The following is a 21870-nucleotide window of genomic DNA, read 5'->3' as shown; positions in this document are numbered from 1 at the left end:
CCCTGCATGAGAACCTGCCAAGAGGAAGGAAATGGAGGGAACCCCAGTAGCATCTCCCACTCACAAATACCTCCCCCAACACCCTCCCCTCTTCTCTTCCAGCACGCAGGGATAGAAGTCATCTCTCTGTGGGATGACGCCAGTGTTGGACCTGGAATGTCTGCGGCACAGAGGGAAGACAAGCTGCCCTGTCCCCACTCCTGCCCGCAGGCTCCTGGTCTGTCTGGCACCTTCACATGCCTACTTGTCCCTGGGACATGGGGGTAGCAAGGCTCCCATGGGATGGTCATGCCCCTGTGACAGTGCCACTGTCTAGGCCACAGATGTCTTTGCTTGAAGCACACTGCAGTTGTCTAAATTGAGATCTTTCAGTGTTGACTCAGAGATGAGGGCTAGGCTTCATGCACACTGTCTTCTGGCATGACTGCCCTTCTCTGTTCACAGCTGCCCCAGGCACAAGTGGGATGTGTCCAACACCTTCCACGCCATCCTCTTGGCCTTGTGAGAGCTGCCAGTGCAGATGACCCCACAGGACTGGGACCGGGAACACATCACGTGCCTGCATGCCCTCTAATGCTGTCTTGAGTTGGAGCAGCAGGGGCAGGATGTAGACTTGGAGGAGCACTGTGCTGACCAGGAGTGGTGGTGCACCGTCTGGCAGTAGCTGTCCCGTCAGCACAAGAGCATGTGCACAGCATAAACTGCTGCCATCAACCGCCTGGTTGCTGCCATTGAGTGGTCCAGCAGCCGCCCCCACACACCTGCTCCTTCCCAAGTCCCCTCAGCACCTGCTCCTACCCCCACCCCTCCAGCTTCTCCCCCTATTCTCTCCCTCTGGGCCACCGAGGGCCACACACACGTGGTGGAACCTTTTGGGCACCTGAGGCCTCTCAACACATCTGAGGCGGGTGCCAGGACCAGCCTTAGCCTCAGCCCCAACCCCGAGCCCCCCCGCTCCCTAGCTTCTCCCTCTTCCCAGGTTCTTTCAGCAGTCCCTCCCCAGTTATATATTCCCCAAATAAAAATAACAGAGTTCATTGCTTCAGAATAAAAAGTCTGCTTTATTTGGTCTGCAGGGGAAGGGAGAGGTGGGGGTGAAAGGCACAGAAGGGCTATGCAGAGGCCCTTTGTGGGAAGGCCCAGGGAGAGTGTCACAGCTGGACTTGTCTGAAACTCTCCATCAGGGCCTCCGAGATGTGCACAGCCCCCTGATGGGCCTGTAGGATGGCAGCCGTGTGTGGCTGCTCAAAGGCCCTGGCGAGCTGCTTAGTCTCTGCTCCCAAACCTAGCAGGAACATCTCCTTATTCTCACACAGATTGTGCAGGACACAGCAGGCTGCCACCACCTGAGGGATGTTCCAGTTGCTGAGGTCTAGTCGGGTGAGGATACACCAAAGCTTCCCTTTCAAATGACCCAACGTGCCCTCCACCACAATGCAGGCCCAGCTGAGCCTGGTGTTGAACAGTTCTTTTGTGGGCTGCAGGTGTTCCATGTAGGGCTTCATCACCCAGGGGAGAAAGGGGTAGGCTGCGTTGCTCATGATACAGATGGGCATGTCCAGCTCCCTGACCCTCATGGTGCAGTTGGGAAAAAAGTGCCAGTGTGCATCTTCTTTAGGAAGAGACTGGAGTTCCTAAAGACATTGGCATCACGTGTCTTCTGCGACCACCTGATATTAATGCCTGTGAACCGGCCTGGTGGTCCACGAAGGCCAGCATCACCACTGAAAAGTACCTCTTCTTGTTGATGTAATTGGAGGCACAGTGGTCAGGGGCCCAGTTGGGGATGTGCATGCCGTCAATGACCCCTCTGCAATTGGGGAAGCCCATGCTGGCCCAGTGACAATGGCGTCCACGTCACCCAGGGTGATGATCCTGCGCAGCAGGATGGCATTGATGGCCTTCGCCACTCGCAGAAGGATTTTAACGGGTTCCACCCTTTGGGCGAGTGCCCTGTGGTGGCTGAGGGGAGTCTTACAGTCTCTACCTTCCTGTCTGCAGGTGAGGCAGCGTCCAACAAATGGCTGAAGATCAGGCCTCTTCTTTACACACACACACCCTGGGTGCGGTTTGCAGGAGAGTTGGAGGGGACCCAGACCCACCCACTCCTCTGGATCCTGCAAAAACTCGTGGAACATCCGCACCTCAAATGCATTTTTGTGCAAGAGAATCGAAAGAACAGAGGGATTTTTGCACAATTGGTATTCCTCTTTCTACGAGGAAAAGGCCTTTTTGTGAAAGAGTTCTTTTGCAAAAAGGTGTATGTGGACGGGGAAGAGGCGGGTTTTGCACAAAAAGAGGAAAGAGTAAAAAGCACAGGTGCCCTGGTGGCCATTCTGTGCATACTAATCAGTGCTTACTTTTGAGAGAGCATCCATGCAGTCTGGATGCTCTCTTTCTCAAAAGCACATCACTTTTTTGATGTGCTTTTGCAGTGTGGACACACTCTTGTGCAAGAAGTTTTTGCGGAAGATCTCTTCCGACAAAAGCTTCTTGTGAAAAAAGCCTGCAGTCATGGCTGTAGAGGGGAGCCCCTTTAAGCACAAGCCTCATGCAGCAACTCCTGGAAGTGACTGATCTCCTGATGCCCTGCCTGGATTATTTTGGGGGGCCTTAAATGCGATTCAGGCTCCAATGAGTGTGGATGTTCTATTTCAATATAATTCTGCGGAATTTTGATGGGGATTTTTAGAGTGGATATGCTATTTCGAAATCATTATTTTGAATTATTATTTTGAAATAACTTATTTCGAAATAACCTGATACTGTAGACATACTCCCACTGGTTATTAGGCAGAGTAAAGATACGCCCTACGTTAATATATAAAGCTAAGAACAAAGGGCATATTCAAATATATGTTCTGAAAATGTGTGATACTAAACTGTGTTCAGAGATTAACAAATCTGTTGCTCTGATGCTTACCTAAAAATGCTGCAGGTAATTAAGAGAAAATGTGGAAGTTGTTGCAGAAAAAGATTTATTAAATTGAATGTAATACATTTTGTCCTAAAAGTACCCAGGAAATAAGACAGGTTTGACCATTACAAATGTGAACTTAAACCATTTGTTTAAGCAAAGAAAGAAGCTTATGCAAAACATACTGAGAAGTCAACTTTAGAAAAACTGTGAAAAGGAAAAGGGCTGTTGCAGAAAACCTTGAGGAAATGTGCTAACAAGTTCTCAATAAACCTATGCAACAGTATACAATCTGCAACAGAAACTGGAAATCTGCACACCATATGTGATTGGCATTAAAATGCCTTGTACTAATGATATCCAAAGTCGCTCCTATCAAATCAAAAGATGGTCACATCTTCACAGACAAATCACAACAGATGGTGCATTGGTTGGAACGTTATTTATAGCTGTATTCTGCTAACAGCAATGTTGCTGATAATATACTTGAAGATCGCGCAAAGTTTGATATACACTTAATCAAGAATCAAGCATTGAAGAGCTGGATAAGGGTTTAGATTCTCTTATTGGAAAAGCAACTGGAAACTGGTATTCTGTCAAAACTACTTGAATATGTGAAACCAACACTTTTACTCTGTCTATATAGTCTCCTCCTTGAAAAGGAGGAAAAGTTCCTCAGAATATGCCTGACACATATATCGTTATTCTTTACAAAACAAAGGAGACAAGGGAGATTGTAGCAGCCACAGAGGCATTTAAATTCTCAACATCATGGCAAACTGTTCATTTGCATGGTATTTACACAGCTGCAAGTATTTGCTAAAAGAGTCTAGCCAGAGACACAATGTGGATTTCAAGCTGGAAGATCTACAATGGATATGATATTCTCTCTTCACTTTATACAGGAGAAAAGTACAGAACCAGGGAAACCCCTTTTTATTACCTTCATTAACCTGACTAAAGTGTTTGATAAATTGGTAGATCCAGTCTGTGCAAAGTACTTTGAAAAGACCCCAAAGCTTCTCAGCATAATACAATCTTTCCATGACAATATGAAAAGCATAGTGCTATTTTAAGGAAACTCTTCTGACAGTTTTGAGATACAAAGTGAAGTAAAACAAGAATTTGTCTTGGTACCTACATTGTTTGGAATATTCTTCTTATTGCTTTTGAGCTATGCATTTAAAAATGTAGATGATGTCTGTCTTCATATGCAATCTGATGGCAAACTGTTCAACTTTCCTAGACTGAAAGTAAAGAATAAGGGTATGTCTACACTACCACCCTAGTTCGAACTAGGGTGGTAATGTAGTCAACCGGAGTTGCAAATGAAGCCCGGGATTTGAATTTCCCGGGCTTCATTTGCATCTTGCCAGGCGCCACCATTTTTAAATGTCTGCTAGTTCGGACTCTGTGCCCCGCGGCTACACACGGCACAAACTAGGTAGTTCGGACTAGGCTTCCTATTCCGAACTACCTGTACTCCTCGTGGAACTAGTCCGAACTACCTAGTTCGTGCCGCATGTAGCCGCGGGGCACGGAGTCCGAACTAGCGGACATTTAAAAATGGCGGCGCCCGGCAACATGCAAATGAAGCCCGGGAAATTCAAATCCCGGGCTTCATTTGCAACTCCGGTTGACTACATTACCACCCTAGTTTGAACTAGGGTGGTAGTGTAGACATACCCTAAGTGTGAAAGGTGCTTTAAAAGAATTCCTTTATGCTGATGACTCTGCTTTTGTCTCTCTTAATTAAGTTCTTCTACAAGAATTGTAAACTGTCTCCAAGATATACCTTGAACTTTCTCACGCACCATTAGTGTTAAAAAGACATTAAGCATGGAGCAAAGAACAGAATGCAAGCCTTCCACTGTACTCAGTGATACTAATCTCTAAAGCGTGAGCTCATTTTTGTTACTTGGGAGCTACTATTAACAAGAACTTATCATTGGATGAGGAGTTGGAAATACATATTAGGAAATTAGCCACTTGTACAATTGAGAGACATAGACATCATATAGCAGGAAAGAAAGGAGACTCAAAAGCTTCCATCTGTGGTGCCTGAGATTCATTCTAGGCAAGATAAAATCATCAACACAGAAGTACTAACAAGGGTGCAAATCTCTAGCCTCACACTTATTATCAAGTACAACATCTTAGTTGATTATGTCATGCATACAGGATTCAAAATGGAAAACTTCATAAAGACATCTTATATGGTGAGTTAAAGGAGGGTCACATATAGAGAGGATGCCCAAAACTTAGGTTTCAAGATACCTGCAAGAGAGAGCTAAAATATTTTGGAATTGAGCCATAGATTTGAGAAGCCCAAGTGAAAGATCATTCAAATTGGTAATCCAGTCTGGAGCTAGGCATTGCAAAACACGTTAAACTGTGGCTCTCTTCACTCAAAATAAAAATACAGAATAAAAAATAAGGGTATGTCTACACTACAAAGTTAATTCGAACTAACAGACGTTAGTTCGAATTAACTTTGATAGGCGCTACACATGCAAACCGCTAGTTCGAACTTAATTCGAACTAGCGGAGCGCTTAATTCGAACTAGGGAAACCTCATTCCACAAGGACTAAGCCAAGTTTGAATTAACTAGTTTGAATTAAGGGCTGTGTAGCCAATTAATTCGAACTAGTGGGAGGCTAGCCCTCCCCAGCTTTCTCTGGGGGCCACTCTGGGCACCACCAGGGAAACTCTTCTGCCCCCCTCCCGGCCCTGGAGCCCTTAAAGGGGCATGGGCTGGCTACGGTGCTCATGCCAGGTGCAACCCTGCCAGCACCCAGCCAGCAGACCCTCAACCTGGCACAGCTCGAGCCAGCCACCCGCTGCCACCCAGGCCTCCGCCTCTTCCCGGGATCAGGCTGGCGGCTCCCGGAAGCCTGCCCAGGTCCACAAGAGGCGGGCGCCCGCCTGGTCTAGTGCAGACATCGTGGACCTCATCCATGACCTCCACACTAGGCACAGGAAAGTGGCCGTCTAGGGCAGGATAGCTGCCAGCCTGGCCACCCAGGAGCAGGTTTGCATGAAAATCAAGGTGGTCCAGTGAGACCCCCGACCCTGAGCCCTGAGCTTAGAATGGCTGTCCTGGGTCAGACCAAATGTCCATCTAGCCCAGTAGCCTGTCTGCCGACAGCGGCCAACACTAGGTATCCTGGAGGGGATGGACCAAAGACAATGACCAAGCCATTTGTCTCGTGCCATCCATCTCCAGCCTTCCACAAACAGAGGCCAGGGACACCATTTCTACCCCCTGGCTAATGCCACTCCATGGACCCAACCTCCATGACTTTAAAGAGAAGTTAGATAAACTCTGTTCTAGTTGTAGCCTTCATAGCCTCCTGCAGGAAGGAGTTCCACAGGTTGACTATTTGCTTTGTGAAGAAGAACTTTCTGTTATTAGTTTGAAGCCTGCTACCCATTCATTTCATTTGGTGTCCTCTAGTCCTTCTATTATGGGAACTAATGAAGAACTTTTCTTGATGCACCCTTTCCACACCACTCATGCTTTTATAGACCTGTATCATATCCTCCCTCAGTCTCCTCTTTTCTAAGCTGAAAAGTCCCAGTCTCTTTAGCCTCTCTTCATATGGGACCTGTTCCAAACCCCTGATCATTTTAGTTGCCCTCCCCACTCCCACCCTCTCTCTTCCCCTCTCCCACCTCCTTTTCCCAGTCTCACCAAGTTTTGTTCAATAAAGAGAGATTCTATTTTTGACCACGTGTCCTTTATTTTGTACATCAGGAAGGGGGGCTAGGGAAGGGTAAGTGGAAGGAGGTGAGGGAGGAATGGGGTACGAGCCCCCGATGGGGAGGACTGGGGTGGCTCTGTGGGCTCCTCAGCGTGGAAATTCTCCTGCAGCCTCCTGATTGCCCCCCCCCCCAGATGGCAGCCTGTGGCAAGTGCAGCCGGGCTGATTGCCGAGTGCTGTGATGTGCCGAGGGTGGGCACTCAGGGCACTCCAAGCCAAGACTGCTTTGCAAGCGGGGCACCCCTGAGAACTGTCTGTCCAGGGTGGGGGTCGGGACCCTTTAAGCACAGCCCTTGGCTAGCCTGAGACAGCAGCTCCACGCTCTAAGTCCTAATCTGATGCCCTGCTGGCACTGCTTCCAGCCATCCTTAACCTCGGTTCAGGGTCCACTCAATGTGGACATGCTAGTTCAAATTAGCAAAATGCTAATTCGAACTAGTTTTTAGGTCTAGATGCACTAGTTCGAATTAGCTTAGTTTGAATTAACTAATTCGAACTAAGTTAGTTCGAATTAGCGCTGTAGTGTAGACATACCCTAAGTGACTAGTTATGATCAACAAGAAAATACCTTTCATTGCACTCGATGCAATAAAATGTGTTTGTCTAGAATTAGTTTTTATAGTCAGCAATAAAACTATAACACCCAATTGTGACCTCACATCTGCAATAACTAAAGGCCCTGTTTGTCTGCAAGTGCAATCAGCTGTAGCTTATATAATAAAGGTAATCCAGGTAATCAGTTCTCCCTGGCTGTGCCAACCCAGATGACTGGCGGAAAGACGTGGGCCTAGGCTGGAAGTCTGTGACAGTTATTAGAATAACAAATAATCTTCACAGACTTCGCATCCTTCCATCTTGGGCTCAGGTACTTCTCCAAGTTCAGTATTAATTGTTTCCAGCAGTCATCTTGGTTAGAGTAGCCAGGCAGAACAGATGACTTCACTCCCTACTCTTAAATAGGTTTTGCAAAAGGCAGAAATCTTTGTGCTCAGTCTAAACTTCCCCTCTGCTTTTGTGGGAGCAGCATCCAAGATGGATCTCCGCATCAGGGCACATGTCTCTGCAAGGCCCCTGTCTCCAGACTTCACAGGCTGGCCAACAGGTCTGTAGGAAGTTTAAGCTCCATTGTCTCTGGCTTAATGGGTCATCATGATTCTGAAGTGTAAATAGTGGGAGTGACCCAAAGCCGTGAATATGCAATTTCATATATATAGTTCATAGTACTAACTTGATCTCTAATAATGATACATGCATACATATGTGAGAATCCTATACAGTAGATTATATCCTTTCCAGTGATGTGCCACATAAAGTATCTTACATAAAGCATATTCTATATATGTCATATTCATAAGCATATTCCCATAAAGAATGGTGGAATGATCTGTCACATCATGGCCTTTCAACTATGATTTGTGGAAATATACTAGATTTAAAATATTCCAAATGTATTTAATTAATTAAAATTTGTATTCTCTCAAATTATGCTCTGTCTACCAGACAGCAGACAGAAAGTGGTTGATTTTTGATGGTCCAGTAGATGCAGTATGGATTGAGAATATGAATACTGTGCTAGATGATAACAAGAAACTATGTCTTATGAGTGGCGAGATCATTCAGATGTCACAGCAAATGAGCCTTATTTTTGAACCAATGGATTTAGAGGTTGCTTCCCCTGCTACTGTAAGTATTCATTTGTGAAAGCATTTATGAAATATAGTCTTTTATTCTGAATCTTTGTGGCAAGTTAATATTGTGAAGGAACTTTTTTTCAAGTTTCTTTCCATTAACAATGACCTATGTGACAGTTTGTGTTTATGCAATTTTTTAAAAAACATTTTGTAGCCACTACTTTTAAATTGTTGAAAATGACAAAGAATGTTATCTAGATAAGTTATGTTTGTTCCTTGAACCATACCATTAAGGCCCTTTTGAATTTTTGACAAGAAAAAGAAAATAGCCATGAAGCAAATCTTTAAATTAACCATCAGGCAAACTCTGGTAAAGCTAAAAATTATTGGACTTCTGGCTCACTATCTAACTGCACGTACGAAATGGATATTCAGGGGAAGTGTAATCTTCTGCCTCAGGGGCAGTCTGCAAGTGCAATCAGATGTAACCTATATATTCTTGAAAACACAACAGGATATCTGATATAGTCACAAACTTTGACTTAAAACTGAATAAATGATCAACAGTGAGAGGGCAGGCTGGGCTACTAGTAGTCGATTTATTGTCTGCTATAAATTGATTATTATGGTCTAAATCAGTTAAAGAAGAAAATCCTCCCACTTTCCCCACCAAGCCAATGGTGAAGTTGTGTTTGAATTTTTCCTTAGTGTTTACCTAAGCACATTCTGACAAGATGAGGGTTATATACATGTTTTTGTGTTCAGCAGAGTATAATTGTCTGATAATATAATTTCAACTGATCTCAGAATCTAGATAGGAAAACATTTGATATTATTTAAGGCTCTTTTCAGCTGGAAAAACAAAGGTCACACACAGTAAAAGATATCTATTTTTTGTAGGTTTCTAGATGTGGCATGATCTACATGGAGCCTCACACATTAGGCTGGAGACCACTGATGGTGTCTTGGCTAAATCTAATGCCACCTGGAGTCAGCTCTATGCATAAAGAATTTATAGTAGGCTTGTTTGAGAGAATGGTCCCACTTTCTACTGAGTTCATTAGAAAATGTGCAAAGGTAGGATAAAGAGTGCTTTTATACAAAGCAAAGCACATTTATGAGTCCAATAATTCAAAAGTGTCAAATAAAGAAATCATTTCAAAAAGATCATCCATTTAGGTTTATTATTTTTAGATAATGTATACTGGGAATTCTGTCCTGTGAATGGTCTTTTTCATTTATATTTTTATTTTGCTCTAGTCTATGTTTCTGTCACCTACAACCGTAGAGGATTATTATAATCTCTGTGTACCTTAGACAACATTTCTTTTATTTCAGGAATTATCTCCTACTTCAGACACAAACTTAGTTCGATCCCTGATGAATCTAATGGACTGCATGATGGATGAGTTTACTGACGAGGCCAAAATTAAAGCCATGAGTGAACGTGAGGTCTTCTCTTGGCTTGAGGTAGGCAACGTTGATTTTTTTTAACACATAGAGTGGTAAGTCCCAAGTTGGAATTTACAGTAAGAAATGGATCCATAATCAATAAAATTGACAAACTTTGATCATCACAATAAACATTCTGTAAATCTGTCTATGAAAAATTATCTCCTTATTAGATATTACTTAATTACACATTTTAACTTTTCATTTCTGATTTACTGAAATAAACTGTTAAGAAGTTTTATAGCATTTGGTTCTATACTTGCGACTGTGGCTGGCATCTGGTCAGACTCCTTCTAATAAGGGCAGATAGATCAGTAAGTTGTCATACTTGTAGTTCCCATCCTTTGCCTTGTTGCAGGCTGTATTTAGGTTTTTGTTGTGATCCCTGCATCATACAGTGATCCACTTGATCCTCATTTCTGCAATCCTCTTTCAGATGTTTTCATAACAGTGATGATTTTGAGTACAGCTCCCAAAACTATATTCTTTTTTATAGTCACACATGCATTTGAATTGAAGGGTTAAACACTGATTAGGTGTGTATAAACCAGCAGGTAGCTTCTAGTGCATAGGAGAAAAGTGGGAAGTGAGTAGGAGGAAGGGCAGGAAAATGCAGAGCCAGGATCTGTGACATTTGAAGACTATCAAAACCTGAGCTTTGCTACTCAGATATTAGTAGGCTTGAATTCAAAGTGGAGAGGTCAGAGCCTACCCTAAAGCAAAATGTTGGCTGTATCCTATGCCCTATTTCAAAGCACATGTAAGGCTTTGGCTAGGAAAATGAGGAAGAAGGGCTTTTGCGCTAAAGGTGTTTTTTGCCATCTACACAGTGCTTTTTGCGCAAAAACCTCTTCTGCAAAAAGGATCGGAAGAGAAAATGCAAATGAGAGTGTGACATATGCAAATAAGCGCTCCATTTGCATTTCCTTTTCTGGAAGAAGCTTGTAGTGTAGCCATAGCGCTCGTGTGGATATAAGGATTTTGTATGAAGATGGTTTGGGTGGTGTAGGGAGTGTTGGCTAAAACATAGGTATGAGCCCAGTAGTAGTACTCAGCCTGCAATATACATACAACTACTGGTTTAGCTTTTTCTTATTTTCTTGTATTTTTTTGGCTTTTTAAAGTCAATTGTACTAGTGAGCAGTTCACTTTTTTTTCCCTTTTCCTTCTCTGGAACCAACATTTTGCAGAAAGAAATATATAATAACATGGACCTCTTTCTTTGAATAGAATTATCTACTGCACTTTTTTTTGGTGGCGGGGAGGGTTTGAGGTAGAGAAGGTATAACCTTGCAAGCATTGTTTGAGTATGAGTGGATATAATACTGTACTCATGTAGATAGAAAAGAAAAAAGACCACCCCTCACTGCAAATCCTACTCACAAATCTATATCACCACCGTCTACCATAGTGTCTTTTCAATTTTTTCAGTACATTCTAAATATAACTGCAGGTTGATATAGTGTTATAAGTAGGTAAGAACCTATATACTATTCAGTATTGTGCTTCATTGTGTGGTGCATATTACCATATCGTGCATATTACCATATTGTGCAAACACATGGATAGTCCAGCAGCAATTTTGCAGTGTACAAATTGTTTTGATTATGATGCTATTATTTCTGAAGATTTTGGCATGAGGTCCTTCCTAGCCAAAAAGCTTAATTTGTTGCTTAAACAGATGCAAGTATTGTAGTAGACAAAGGCTAAAATTCTCAGCTGATATAAATAAACATATTTCATTAACTTCGAAGGAATTATGTTGATTTATGACAGCTGTGGATATGGCCCTTAGTATATTGTTTTGTGGTAATGCTGATGAATCTTTTGAAATGTTTGAACTTACCATTTACTGTTCATTGCCAATTAATTTGAACTGTAGCTCCAGTTTCCCAGTGTAATATCATATTATACAGGAGTAATTAGAGCTGCTAAAAATGTTTTAATTGAGATTTTTTTTCCCAACAAAAATGACTTTTGAAAAAAAATGGAAATTTTAATTAGAAAACTTCTGTCCTTGTCAAAATTTGTCAGGTTTTCATGGCAAAATCAAAATTAAAAAAATCATAGATTTTTTTTCCTGGTTTTTAAGAAGAAACCTCCCCCCCCCCCCAAAAAAAAAATTCATGAAATTGGGAGTTTTTCACAAAAACTAAAATATTGTTTTTAACCAGTTGTACTGGTAACTTATTTTTTGTTTACTTACAAGATTTTCTTTGTCCAACTGATGATAGATATTGATTGAGTTTTGAATATGAGCTTAACTAAACAATAAAAGAATTTAAATTATACATAGGGGCTACGTCTACACTGGCATGATTTTCCGGAAATGCTTTTAACTGAAAAGGTTTTCCGTTAAAAGTATTTCCGGAAAAGCGCGTCTAGATTGGCAGGACGCTTTTCCGGAAAAGCACTTTTTCCGGAAAAGCGTCCGTGGCCAATCTAGACGCGCTTTTCCGCAAAAAAGCCCCGATCGTCATTTTCGTGATTGGGGCTTTTTTGCGGAAAACACTACTGTGCTGTCTACACTGGCCCTTTTCCGGAACAGTTTTCCGGAAAAAGACTTTTGCCCGAACGGGAGCAGCATAGTTTTTCTGGAAAAGCACTGATGATTTTACACTAGATCGTCAGTGCTTTTCCGGAAATTCAAGTGGCCAGTGTAGACAGCTGTCAAGTTTTTCCGGAAAAATGGCTGATTTTCCGGAATAACTTGCCAGTGTAGACACAGCCAGGGTGTTGATATATTGAAAATTAAAAAATGAAAAAAAAAGTTTTCCCTGCTTTCATGCAAATCTATAGTGTCAGGTGCTGATGCAGGACAGAAGGGCAGCAGCTTGACATTCTCGTATTCAGGAGTCTTCTTCACCAAAGATGTTGGGGAGCTTTAGCCTTCTCTCCAGCCTCTTTGCACTTCCTAAAAGCCTGATCATGGCAACAGTATTGGTCACCTTGACTTTACTGCTGTGAGTAGTTCTGTTGATTTCAGTCATGGGAGTAAAGTTAAGTATATCTCTAAGTACTCACAAGATTGGGGCCTTTGTTATTGCAAAGGGGAAGGAAGGCAATAATGTAGAAGGTAATCTGGTAAAATATTGTATTATTTATTTAAGAATGTAAGCTCCTTGAATCAGAGAGCTAAGCTCCTTTATTTTTTGTTGAACTTTTGGTGTTCAGCAAATAAATAAATGAGTTGCTGTTAAAAACAAACAAACCAATGAATAAAGAAGAACACATGTTGCATTCTTACAAAAGGCTTCCTCAGGTACTAGAAAACACAAGAGAACCCAGATTAAGCTGATTTATCTGTGTATTACAGTCCCTGTCATACTTCATTACTTCTATAATATTTTATTATAAGTTTAATTTATATGTTAAAACATTTGACCCAATCAGCTCATACTGCAATCAATGGCAAAAGATCTAATTGATTTCAGTGAGCAGAGGACAGCTATGTTGTAATACATTGCTATTGAAGTAATACTACTTTATATCCTCCCTCCCAACCTCCTGCTCCAGGGTATTTTCCTGTTTTCACTAACCTGGTCTGTAGGAGCTAGCTGTAAGGATGATGATCGACTAAAATTTGACAAGATCGTGCGAGAAATACTTAATGGACCAATTAGTGAGGAAACAAGAGAAAAATATAAATTGCTGAGTGGAATTGATCAACTAAGTTCAAAGACCTTCACAGTTCCATTTCCTACAGAAGGAACAATTTATGAATATCGGTTTGTCAAAAAGGTAAGGATTACAAAAGTATATGGGACAAAATAGAATTCTGAAATAATCTTTTTTGAAAATTATATGGTATTTCTGTGATCTTTAAATTATATAATTTCAGCTGCACAAATTCTCTCATTCAGGAAGAATGGGTATAATTACTTTCCACCCATGAAATTCAGAGGCAGTCCATTGTTATTGCCTCAGTACTAAGCTCTGACCATCAACCCAGGTCACCAGAATTTTTGTTTCTGGTGGTGCAACATGTTTATTGTTCAGTTTTTACCAACCATTTTGTTTTATAACTTTTTAATTTTAATACATTTTGTTGAAAGAATGGCTTAATTTTAGTTCCTGCCTCCTTGCTGCCTTATGAGCTGAGGAAGCACTGAATAATTGAGGTTCTAAAGCTCTGATTTCTCCAACATAGCACCTCTTGAGTAGAGTTTCTCTGCTTCTCATCACAGCCAAGGAGAAGCTGTGAAAACAGTGAAACAAGACCTTGAGGTGCTATAAGGAGCTTTTTGGGAACTTCAGAGTGTGAGCTGCTACTGCTCTGCCAGGCTATGCCCCTTTCAGGGGCAGGTTGTTTTGAATTGGAAAGATAAACCAAAAGCATGATTCCATCATGAGAAGTCTCAACAAGGGCCCTCACGTATAGCCATTTAGATCAAATATTTTCATATACTTAGGAAGGGAAGTGGTAAGCAAGTAGTGGTTCATCGTCGGGGGGTATGCTTCTTGCTTGGAGAGAGAGGATTTAGATTCTATCTTGTTCAAATCATTGATGTGATTTGTTACCAGAGAAATGGCTTCTAAAAATTCATAGCTATAAGAAAGCCGTGCTGTACCCATGAATAGCAATCAGTTATCCTAAACAGATATCTTGTACATCCAAATGTATGGGTGGGAGACAGTTATTTGGGGAAACAATGGAGAAATTAGTATTTGAGATAGCTGCAAGCCTCAGCCTTCACTATGAAAGCCAGCATAGTGATCTTTTGGTGATTACTAACTCCAAGGGTAGTCAAAAGATAGCATTACCCTAACTCAAGGGAAAAATATGGAAAATAAGCTTCCAAAGAAACCTAATTTCAAATCAACAAAATCCTAAGCATGGCAAAGACAAAAAAAGCATTTGTTTATTAGAGGTCACAGTTCCTTTTCAAGGCTCTTCCTTTTGCTCTCTCTTTTAGTTGTTACAGCAACTATTAGGTCACAAAGTATGCATATATACATGTTCATAGAAAATGTGAATTTATATTTTATAGCTCCAGAAACCTTCCTTTGTGTTGTTAGCCCTTTTCTACTTGAACAGCAAGTCATGGTTTGGAATAGAAATTGGTAATAGACACTTTTGAGTGCTTTTGGTTACGAAGAACGTACCAAGTTCTGTGTGTCTTACCCAAAAAGCAAGCAGGAAATAGCTTCTTTAGCTCATTGCACCAAGAGCACACTTTTCAGCCTACACTGTCACAAAAAAAAGTCTCAACCTATCCCCAGGATAAGGCACATATTTAAGCTGCTCCTTCAGGTGCCTCTTTCAGTCTGGTTTCAGTTTCTGTGTATTCCATCCCCACATCCACTCTATACCCAGTTGGTCATAATGCTCAGTTGAATGCTTTGCCAAGCAGATGCTAGCTTCTGAGGTAACTATTAGGCTTTGTTGTAGGTGTTTCCCATTAACTGTCTCTTACAGTTGATTTAAGAGGGGTATGCTTCTTAAAGTGATTGTGAGTTCATCAGTTTAAAGTTTCAGCTCAAACCATATCAAGGTTTCACCTACCTCATAAGAGTAGCAGTCATTACTGTCCCTTTAACCTGTGACATAAATGATTGTTCCTGGAGCTCTGAAGATCTATCCTAAGCATATGAAATACATTTGCCAGTTTTACCTTGTTCAACTAATTCTGTCCAAAATGTCAGAACTTGAGGGCCTTAAAGTTGTTGCAGACAATTTGTTAAAATTTTGCATCACTTGGCATGATAAGCATCTGGGGATGCTGAAGAAGGAATTAATGCTTCCTCTACAAGTTCCCCAGTAGTACTTTGGGGAAAGGTGTATGAACCCCCATTTAGAAAAGGTTTGCATAGCTGGATTCCATTTCATTTAATAGGAAGGGATGGTCAGGTGGCTTCCCTAATAATTCCTTAAAATGCGAATATCGTGCTTTATATGTGGATAATTCTTATTTCTGTCTATTAATCTACTCTGATAATAGTTAAAACTCTGCTTATCCTTTTTCTGTCCATTTGTATGATTCACTACTCACTAATGAAGAGACAAGTTGTGCAGCAGAATGAGAACTTTCTTACCTGATAGTTTTCTTTCTGATAACAGCTTCTTACTGTATGCATCTCATTCAGGTAGTCTGATAAACATCAGGAATATAATTGGTTAACATATTGAAATCTTTCTGTAAAGGGAGACTTGCAATAATTTCCTTAAGGCTAATAGCTAATTACAAATTATTGTCATAATGCCAACAATTGGTTGCTGAAGTATTTCTGCACCTTTAATGAACTGTTCTAGTGGCTTGAAATGAAAGGTGGAGCTTAATCCTAGAGACTCCAGCCACATTAGACTCCGAGGGCATATCTACACAGCAAGATTAAAGTCGGAATAAGCTACGCAACTTCAGCTACATCAATTGCGTAGCTTAAGTCAAAATATCTTAACGCTGCTTTTGGCTCTGTCTGCACAGCAGGAAGTTGAAGCAAGAACACTCTTCCTTTGACTTCCCTTACTCCTCATGAAATGAGGGTTACAGGAATCAGAGTAAGAAGTCCTCCAGCTCAACATTATTTCAAAATAAAGGCTGGCAGTGTAGATGCACACTATGTTATTTCAAAAGAACATCAGTTATTCTAAAATAATGCTGCTGTGTAGACATAGCCTTTGTTCCACATAGAGGTATTATGTATTAATGACAAATAAGAAGAGAAGCTGCTGACAGAGAGAAAATTATCGGGTAAGAAATTTCTCATATTTTTCTTTAGTGATAAATTTGTATGAAAAGCTCCAGTGTTTATTTTCTTCAGGGCAAAATCTTTATGTATTTACTCACTTAAGCAATGTCTGGTTTTCTGTATTTTTTAAGTATTCTGAATTGAAAGAACAAAACTGGTTAAGTGTAGTCCATTTTTTTGATATTGAAACAAACATGAAAATAACAACTTTTAGTAGTGATTATTCTTTAAGGCCATGTCTACACTACAGTGAAGATTGAAGCTGCCGCAGTTGATCTTTGGGGATTTGAATGAGCAGGTCAAGTGAAGACATGCTAATACAAACTGTCAATGCCAGCAGTCCTGCTCCTATGAGGAGTAAGAGTAGTCGAAGGGAGAGTGTGCTCCTGTCAACCTTCTGCTGTGTGGACGGTGCCAAAATTCAGTTTAAGATACATAATTAATGTAGCTGGAGATGCATATCATAATTTGGATTTATCCCCTAGTGTAGACTTAACCTCTGTGTTCATCTATCATACAGTCAGCTATATTAATACAGAACTTTTTTGGTTTTACTTATTATAAAATGTTTGACTATTCATATAATTTATAGCAGGGACCAGGAATATGGGAGCCATGGGTGGAAACTCTCAAATTATCTCCTCCCATATCTCGAGATATGACGTTTAATGAAATCATTGTACCTACTCTGGATACTATTCGATGCTCTGCATTAATGGAGTTGCTGACAGTGCATCAAAAACCTTCCGTATTTGTGGGGCCAACAGGAACTGGGAAGAGTGTCTATATTATTGTAAGTGATTTTTTAAAAAAATGAAACTATATATTGTTTTAAAATGTGTATGGTAAGGATTAACCTGTCAAAACTGTAGATAAAAGCAAATTGAGAAACAAATTACTGGATATTGAGATATGAAATTATGGATGTTAGTTTTAATTATTAAACATGTAAATCAGACAAGTTCACCGGTTTTTATTAAAGTCAAGTAACTGTACTGTGTTTCATTTTGTGTAACTGTGAGGGGAAAAAGAAAATCTTTTGCTCCTCACATATGGTACACACATGATACACTTTGTCTTCATTGCTTTTAATATTTGGCTTTCATCCCTAATGGCAGTGAGATAAATAATAAAGATATGTTGGGAATCCAGTACAGAGAAATATAATGTAATTTGAAATACTTTAATATATTATGAAAAAATTTTCTAAGCACAGAAATTATGTCTGGGGGTTTTGCTAAAATACCAGTTAGGCCTTGATTCAGAAAACCGTGCCTTTGAAACAAAGAATGTAAGCACATCTGTGTAAAAGTATCTTAAATCTTGCTATCTTTAAAATTAAGCATGTGCAAAAGTGGAACGAGGAGTACAGATAGTTCGGAATGGCTACGTAGTTCGAACTATCTAGCCCATGCCGCGTGTAGCCGTGCGGCACGGGGTTTGCACTAGCCGGCTTTTAAAAATGGCGGCGCCGGCTTTATGCTAATGAAGCCCGGGAAATTCAAATCCCGGGCTTCATTAGCAAGTTCGGTATGCATACATTACCCCGCTAGTTCGAACTAGCGGGGTAGTGTAGACATACCCTAGGAGACTATGGGTCTGGAGTCTCCTAGGATATGTCTACACTGTCACCCTAGTTCGAACAAGGGTGGCTAATGTAGGCAATAGAAGTTGCAAATGAAGCCCGGGATTTAAATATCCCAGGCTTCATTTGCATCTTGCCGGACGTCGCCATTTTTAAATCCCCGTTAGTGCGGACTCCGTGCCCGCGGCTACACACGGCATGGAGTAGGTAGTTTGAATTAGGCTCTCTAATTCAAACTACCGTTACACCTCGTTACACCTCAGTGTAGCTGCGGGCATGGAGTGGCAGTGTAGACATACCCCTATAGACAACCACCTAACCTCAGGAAGATTCTTACCAAAAACCACAGGACATACCACATTAATACCAACCCTGGAACTTTCCCTTGCAACAAACCCTGTTGGCAACTTTGGCCACATATTTACTCTGGTGACACCATCACTGGACCTAACCATGTCAGTTATATGATCAAGAACACATATTCCTGTTCATCCAGAAATATAATTTATGCCATCATGTGCCAACTGTGTCCTTCTGCTATGTATATTGGACAGACTTCTCAGACACTTCGCCAAAGAATTAATGCCCACAAATCAGACATCAGACATCTTCACAAGGAAAAACCAGTTGCTTTTCATTTCAACCTACCTGGACATAGTCTTAACGACCTTACTACATGCATCTTACTTCTAAGAGACTTTAACACCAGATTACAGAGGGAAACTTCAGAACTTTCTTTCATGCTTAAATTTGACACTTTACGAATGGGCCTTAACAAACATGCTAATTACCTTAACCATTATAAAGATAACTTCCCCACTTATCACCTCTGATTATCCATTCATTGATTCATAAATAGCTATTCCCTCTCTTCCTCCCTCTCCCTCACCCCACCTTCTCTACTAAATCTGATTTGTCAGTTTAATAATGTGGTCACTTTTTTCATTGTATTCCTTTGGTATATATGGTCATGTCAGTTCTCTTCCAGAATATGATCTGAGGAAGTGGGTCTGGCCCACGAAAGCTCATCACCTATTAAACCATCTTGTTAGTCTTTAAAGTGCTACATAGTTTTTCCTTTTGTTTTAAATTTATCAGTTTGTTCCAAAACCCTCTCTAATAACTCCTCAATCTGGGACAATTCCTCAGATTTGTTACCTAAAAAGAATGGCTCAGATTTGGGAATCTCTCTAACATCCTCAGTCATGACGACCAAAGAAAAAAATTCATTTAGTTTCTCCGCAATGTCTTTGAACTTTCTGTTAGCATTTAGATTGTATAGAAGGCTTCTTGTTTCTAATGTGCTTAAAAATCATTTTGCTATTACTTTTTTATTTTTTGGCTAGCTGTTCTTCAGTCTCTTTTCTGGCTTACCTTATTATATTTTTACACTTAATTTTATAGTTTATGCTCCTTTCTATTTTCCTCATTAGGATTTAACTTTCACTTTTTTAAACAATTCCTTTTTAATCTCTAATTGCTTCTTTTATTTGGTTGTTAAGCCATGGTGGCATTTTTTTGGTCTTTTACTGTGTTTTTTTTATTTTGGGGTATACAATTAAGTTGGACTTCTATTATGGTGTCTTTGAAAAGTCTCCATGTAGCTTGCAGGGATTTCACTTTTGGTGCTGTACCTTTTAATTTGTGTTTAACCTCCTCATTTTTGTGTCGTTCCCCTTTCTGAAATTAAATGCCACAGTGTTGGGCTGCTGAGGTATTTTTCCTACCACAGGAATATTAAGTTTTATTACATTATGGTCACTATTTTCAAGTGGTCCAGCTTTATTTACCTCTTAGACCAGATCCTGTGCTCCATTTAGGACTAAATCAAGAATAGTCTCTCCTCTTGTGGGTTCCAGATCCAGCTGCTCCAGGAAGCAGTCGTTTAAGGTGTCAAGAAACTGTATCTCTGCATCCCATCCTGAGGTGACGTTTACCTAGTCAATATGGAGACAGTTGAAATCCCCCACTATTACTGAGTTTTTTATTTTGATAGCCTCTCTAATCTCCCTTAGCATTTCATAGTCACTGTTCCTATCCTGGTTGGTAATATATCCTGACTGCTACATTATTATTATTATTATTATTATTATTATTAGAGCATGGAATTACTATCCATAGAGATTCTATGGAACATTTTGGTTCATTTAAGATTTTTACTTCATTTGATTTTATATTTTCTTTCATGTATAGTGCCACTCCCCCACCAGCACTACCTGTTCTGTCCTTCCAATATGTTTTGTACCTTGGTATGACTGTGTCCCATTGATTGACCGCATTCCACCAAGTTTCTGTGATGCTTATTATATCAATATCCTTCTTTAATACCAGGCACTCTTGTTCACCCATCTCATTATTTAGACTTCCCAAAGAACTCTTTAAAGGAAAAATGGACTGGCTATGCAAAGAGAAATCAAACCTTTCATTCAGGTTCCTTCAGATATGAAACAGTTGGAAGTCTCTTGGCTGGATCTTCTTACCACAAGAAAAAACAGCTCTACATTTCAAGAGAAAGCAAAGTTGGAAGCAAAGAGAAACATGTACTGTTACACAAATGCCCCAGACACGTGAAATATGTCTTCCCAGTTCAGAAAATGAAGAAAAAAATAACCAAAGTAGTAATGATTACTGTAAGGATGCCAAGATGACCACAATTTTTATTATTATATGTTAGATCATGCTCTTTCAGCCGACGACTCACACTTCGTCCATATTGATAATTTTTAAAGTTCATAATCTATCTTTTGAAGGGAAATGTCAGCAAACAAGGGATTTTCATACAGCTCCACTGATTTTATTTTTAATACATCTTTTTTCCCCGCAAATATATTCCAGCATCTCAACTGGAAGGGGATTGGACTCGATGGCCTCTTGAGGTCCCTTCCAGTCCTAGTAGTCTGTGATTCTATTATTACTATTTTTTCCTACAAAAGACCCTGCCTCACTTAGTACACAGTATATATCTGCTCAGGGATGAATCACAGATGTGTAGTGAAGGAGATTGTCTATAGACTCTTTGTCTCATTTTTTGCAGAAGTTGGAACATGTATAGAGAATGAGGCAGGGATTGCAGGAAAAGAAAGGCTGCTCTAATGGCTAATGAAGTTGAGCACCGCTCTGGAGTGTCGCTGTCAAAGATTTCCTGTATAATGCTTTGCAAGTCTCTTAAGCCAAACTTTTCACTGGTAGTCACTAATCAAATGTTTCTCCTTTTCTCATTGCCTGATGTGAGACACTGGGGTCTGACTTTAAAAAGTGATGAGTGCTCACAACTGCTACTGAAGTCAATAGGAGCTGTGCTTTGTACATATAAAGTGTTATATAATGCTAAGTACTCTGAAAATCAGGTCTTTCATGTCTCAAATTGGGCATCTAAAATTAGTGGATGCCCAATCTGTAAAATTGAATACTACCTCTTCCTCATTTTACAGAGATATTTTGAAGATAAATGAATGAATGTTTGTGAAGTAGTCAGGTATTGAATGACATGGAAAAGCCCATGAGGAAATTAATTACTGTATTCAGAGCAGAGTTGGAATATTGTGCATCTATCAGCACACTTAAATGTAGATAAAACATTTAGTAGATGCTCATTATGTGAGCACCATCCATGCTATGCCCTGAATAAGGCTGGGGCTTTTGGATTTGAGTATACACCTGCCTAACATATGAAATTAGACACATAAATAATAAAATCACACTTATTTGAAATAAGCGATGGTACAGAGTAGGGTATGTTTTCCAAAGCTTATGAATTATAATAAAAAGGAAGCATGGTCTTGTAGAAAGCCTCATGGCTGCAGCTCTCTGGGTTCCCCGGATCTGTCCTT

The 21870-nt window shown here is 40.4% G+C and overlaps 1 protein-coding gene across 5 annotated transcripts in view; it reads left to right on the top strand.

The window, feature by feature from the left end:
- Positions 1-21870, top strand: part of DNAH7 (dynein axonemal heavy chain 7) — a 244255-nt gene that overhangs the window by 117619 nt on the left and 104766 nt on the right. For all 5 annotated transcript variants that reach the window (XM_075934216.1, XM_075934215.1, XM_075934214.1 and 2 more), the window contains 5 exons: positions 8183-8365; positions 9214-9390; positions 9652-9783; positions 13282-13506; positions 17048-17248. In XM_075934216.1, the coding sequence (XP_075790331.1) occupies positions 8183-8365; positions 9214-9390; positions 9652-9783; positions 13282-13506; positions 17048-17248 (918 nt within the window). The remainder of the gene's footprint in view (positions 1-8182; positions 8366-9213; positions 9391-9651; positions 9784-13281; positions 13507-17047; positions 17249-21870) is intronic.

The sequence above is a fragment of the Pelodiscus sinensis genome, chromosome 7 (genome assembly GCF_049634645.1).
Source record: "Pelodiscus sinensis isolate JC-2024 chromosome 7, ASM4963464v1, whole genome shotgun sequence".
Lineage (NCBI taxonomy): Eukaryota > Metazoa > Chordata > Testudines > Trionychidae > Pelodiscus > Pelodiscus sinensis.
This window is presented reverse-complemented; position numbering and strand designations above follow the sequence as displayed.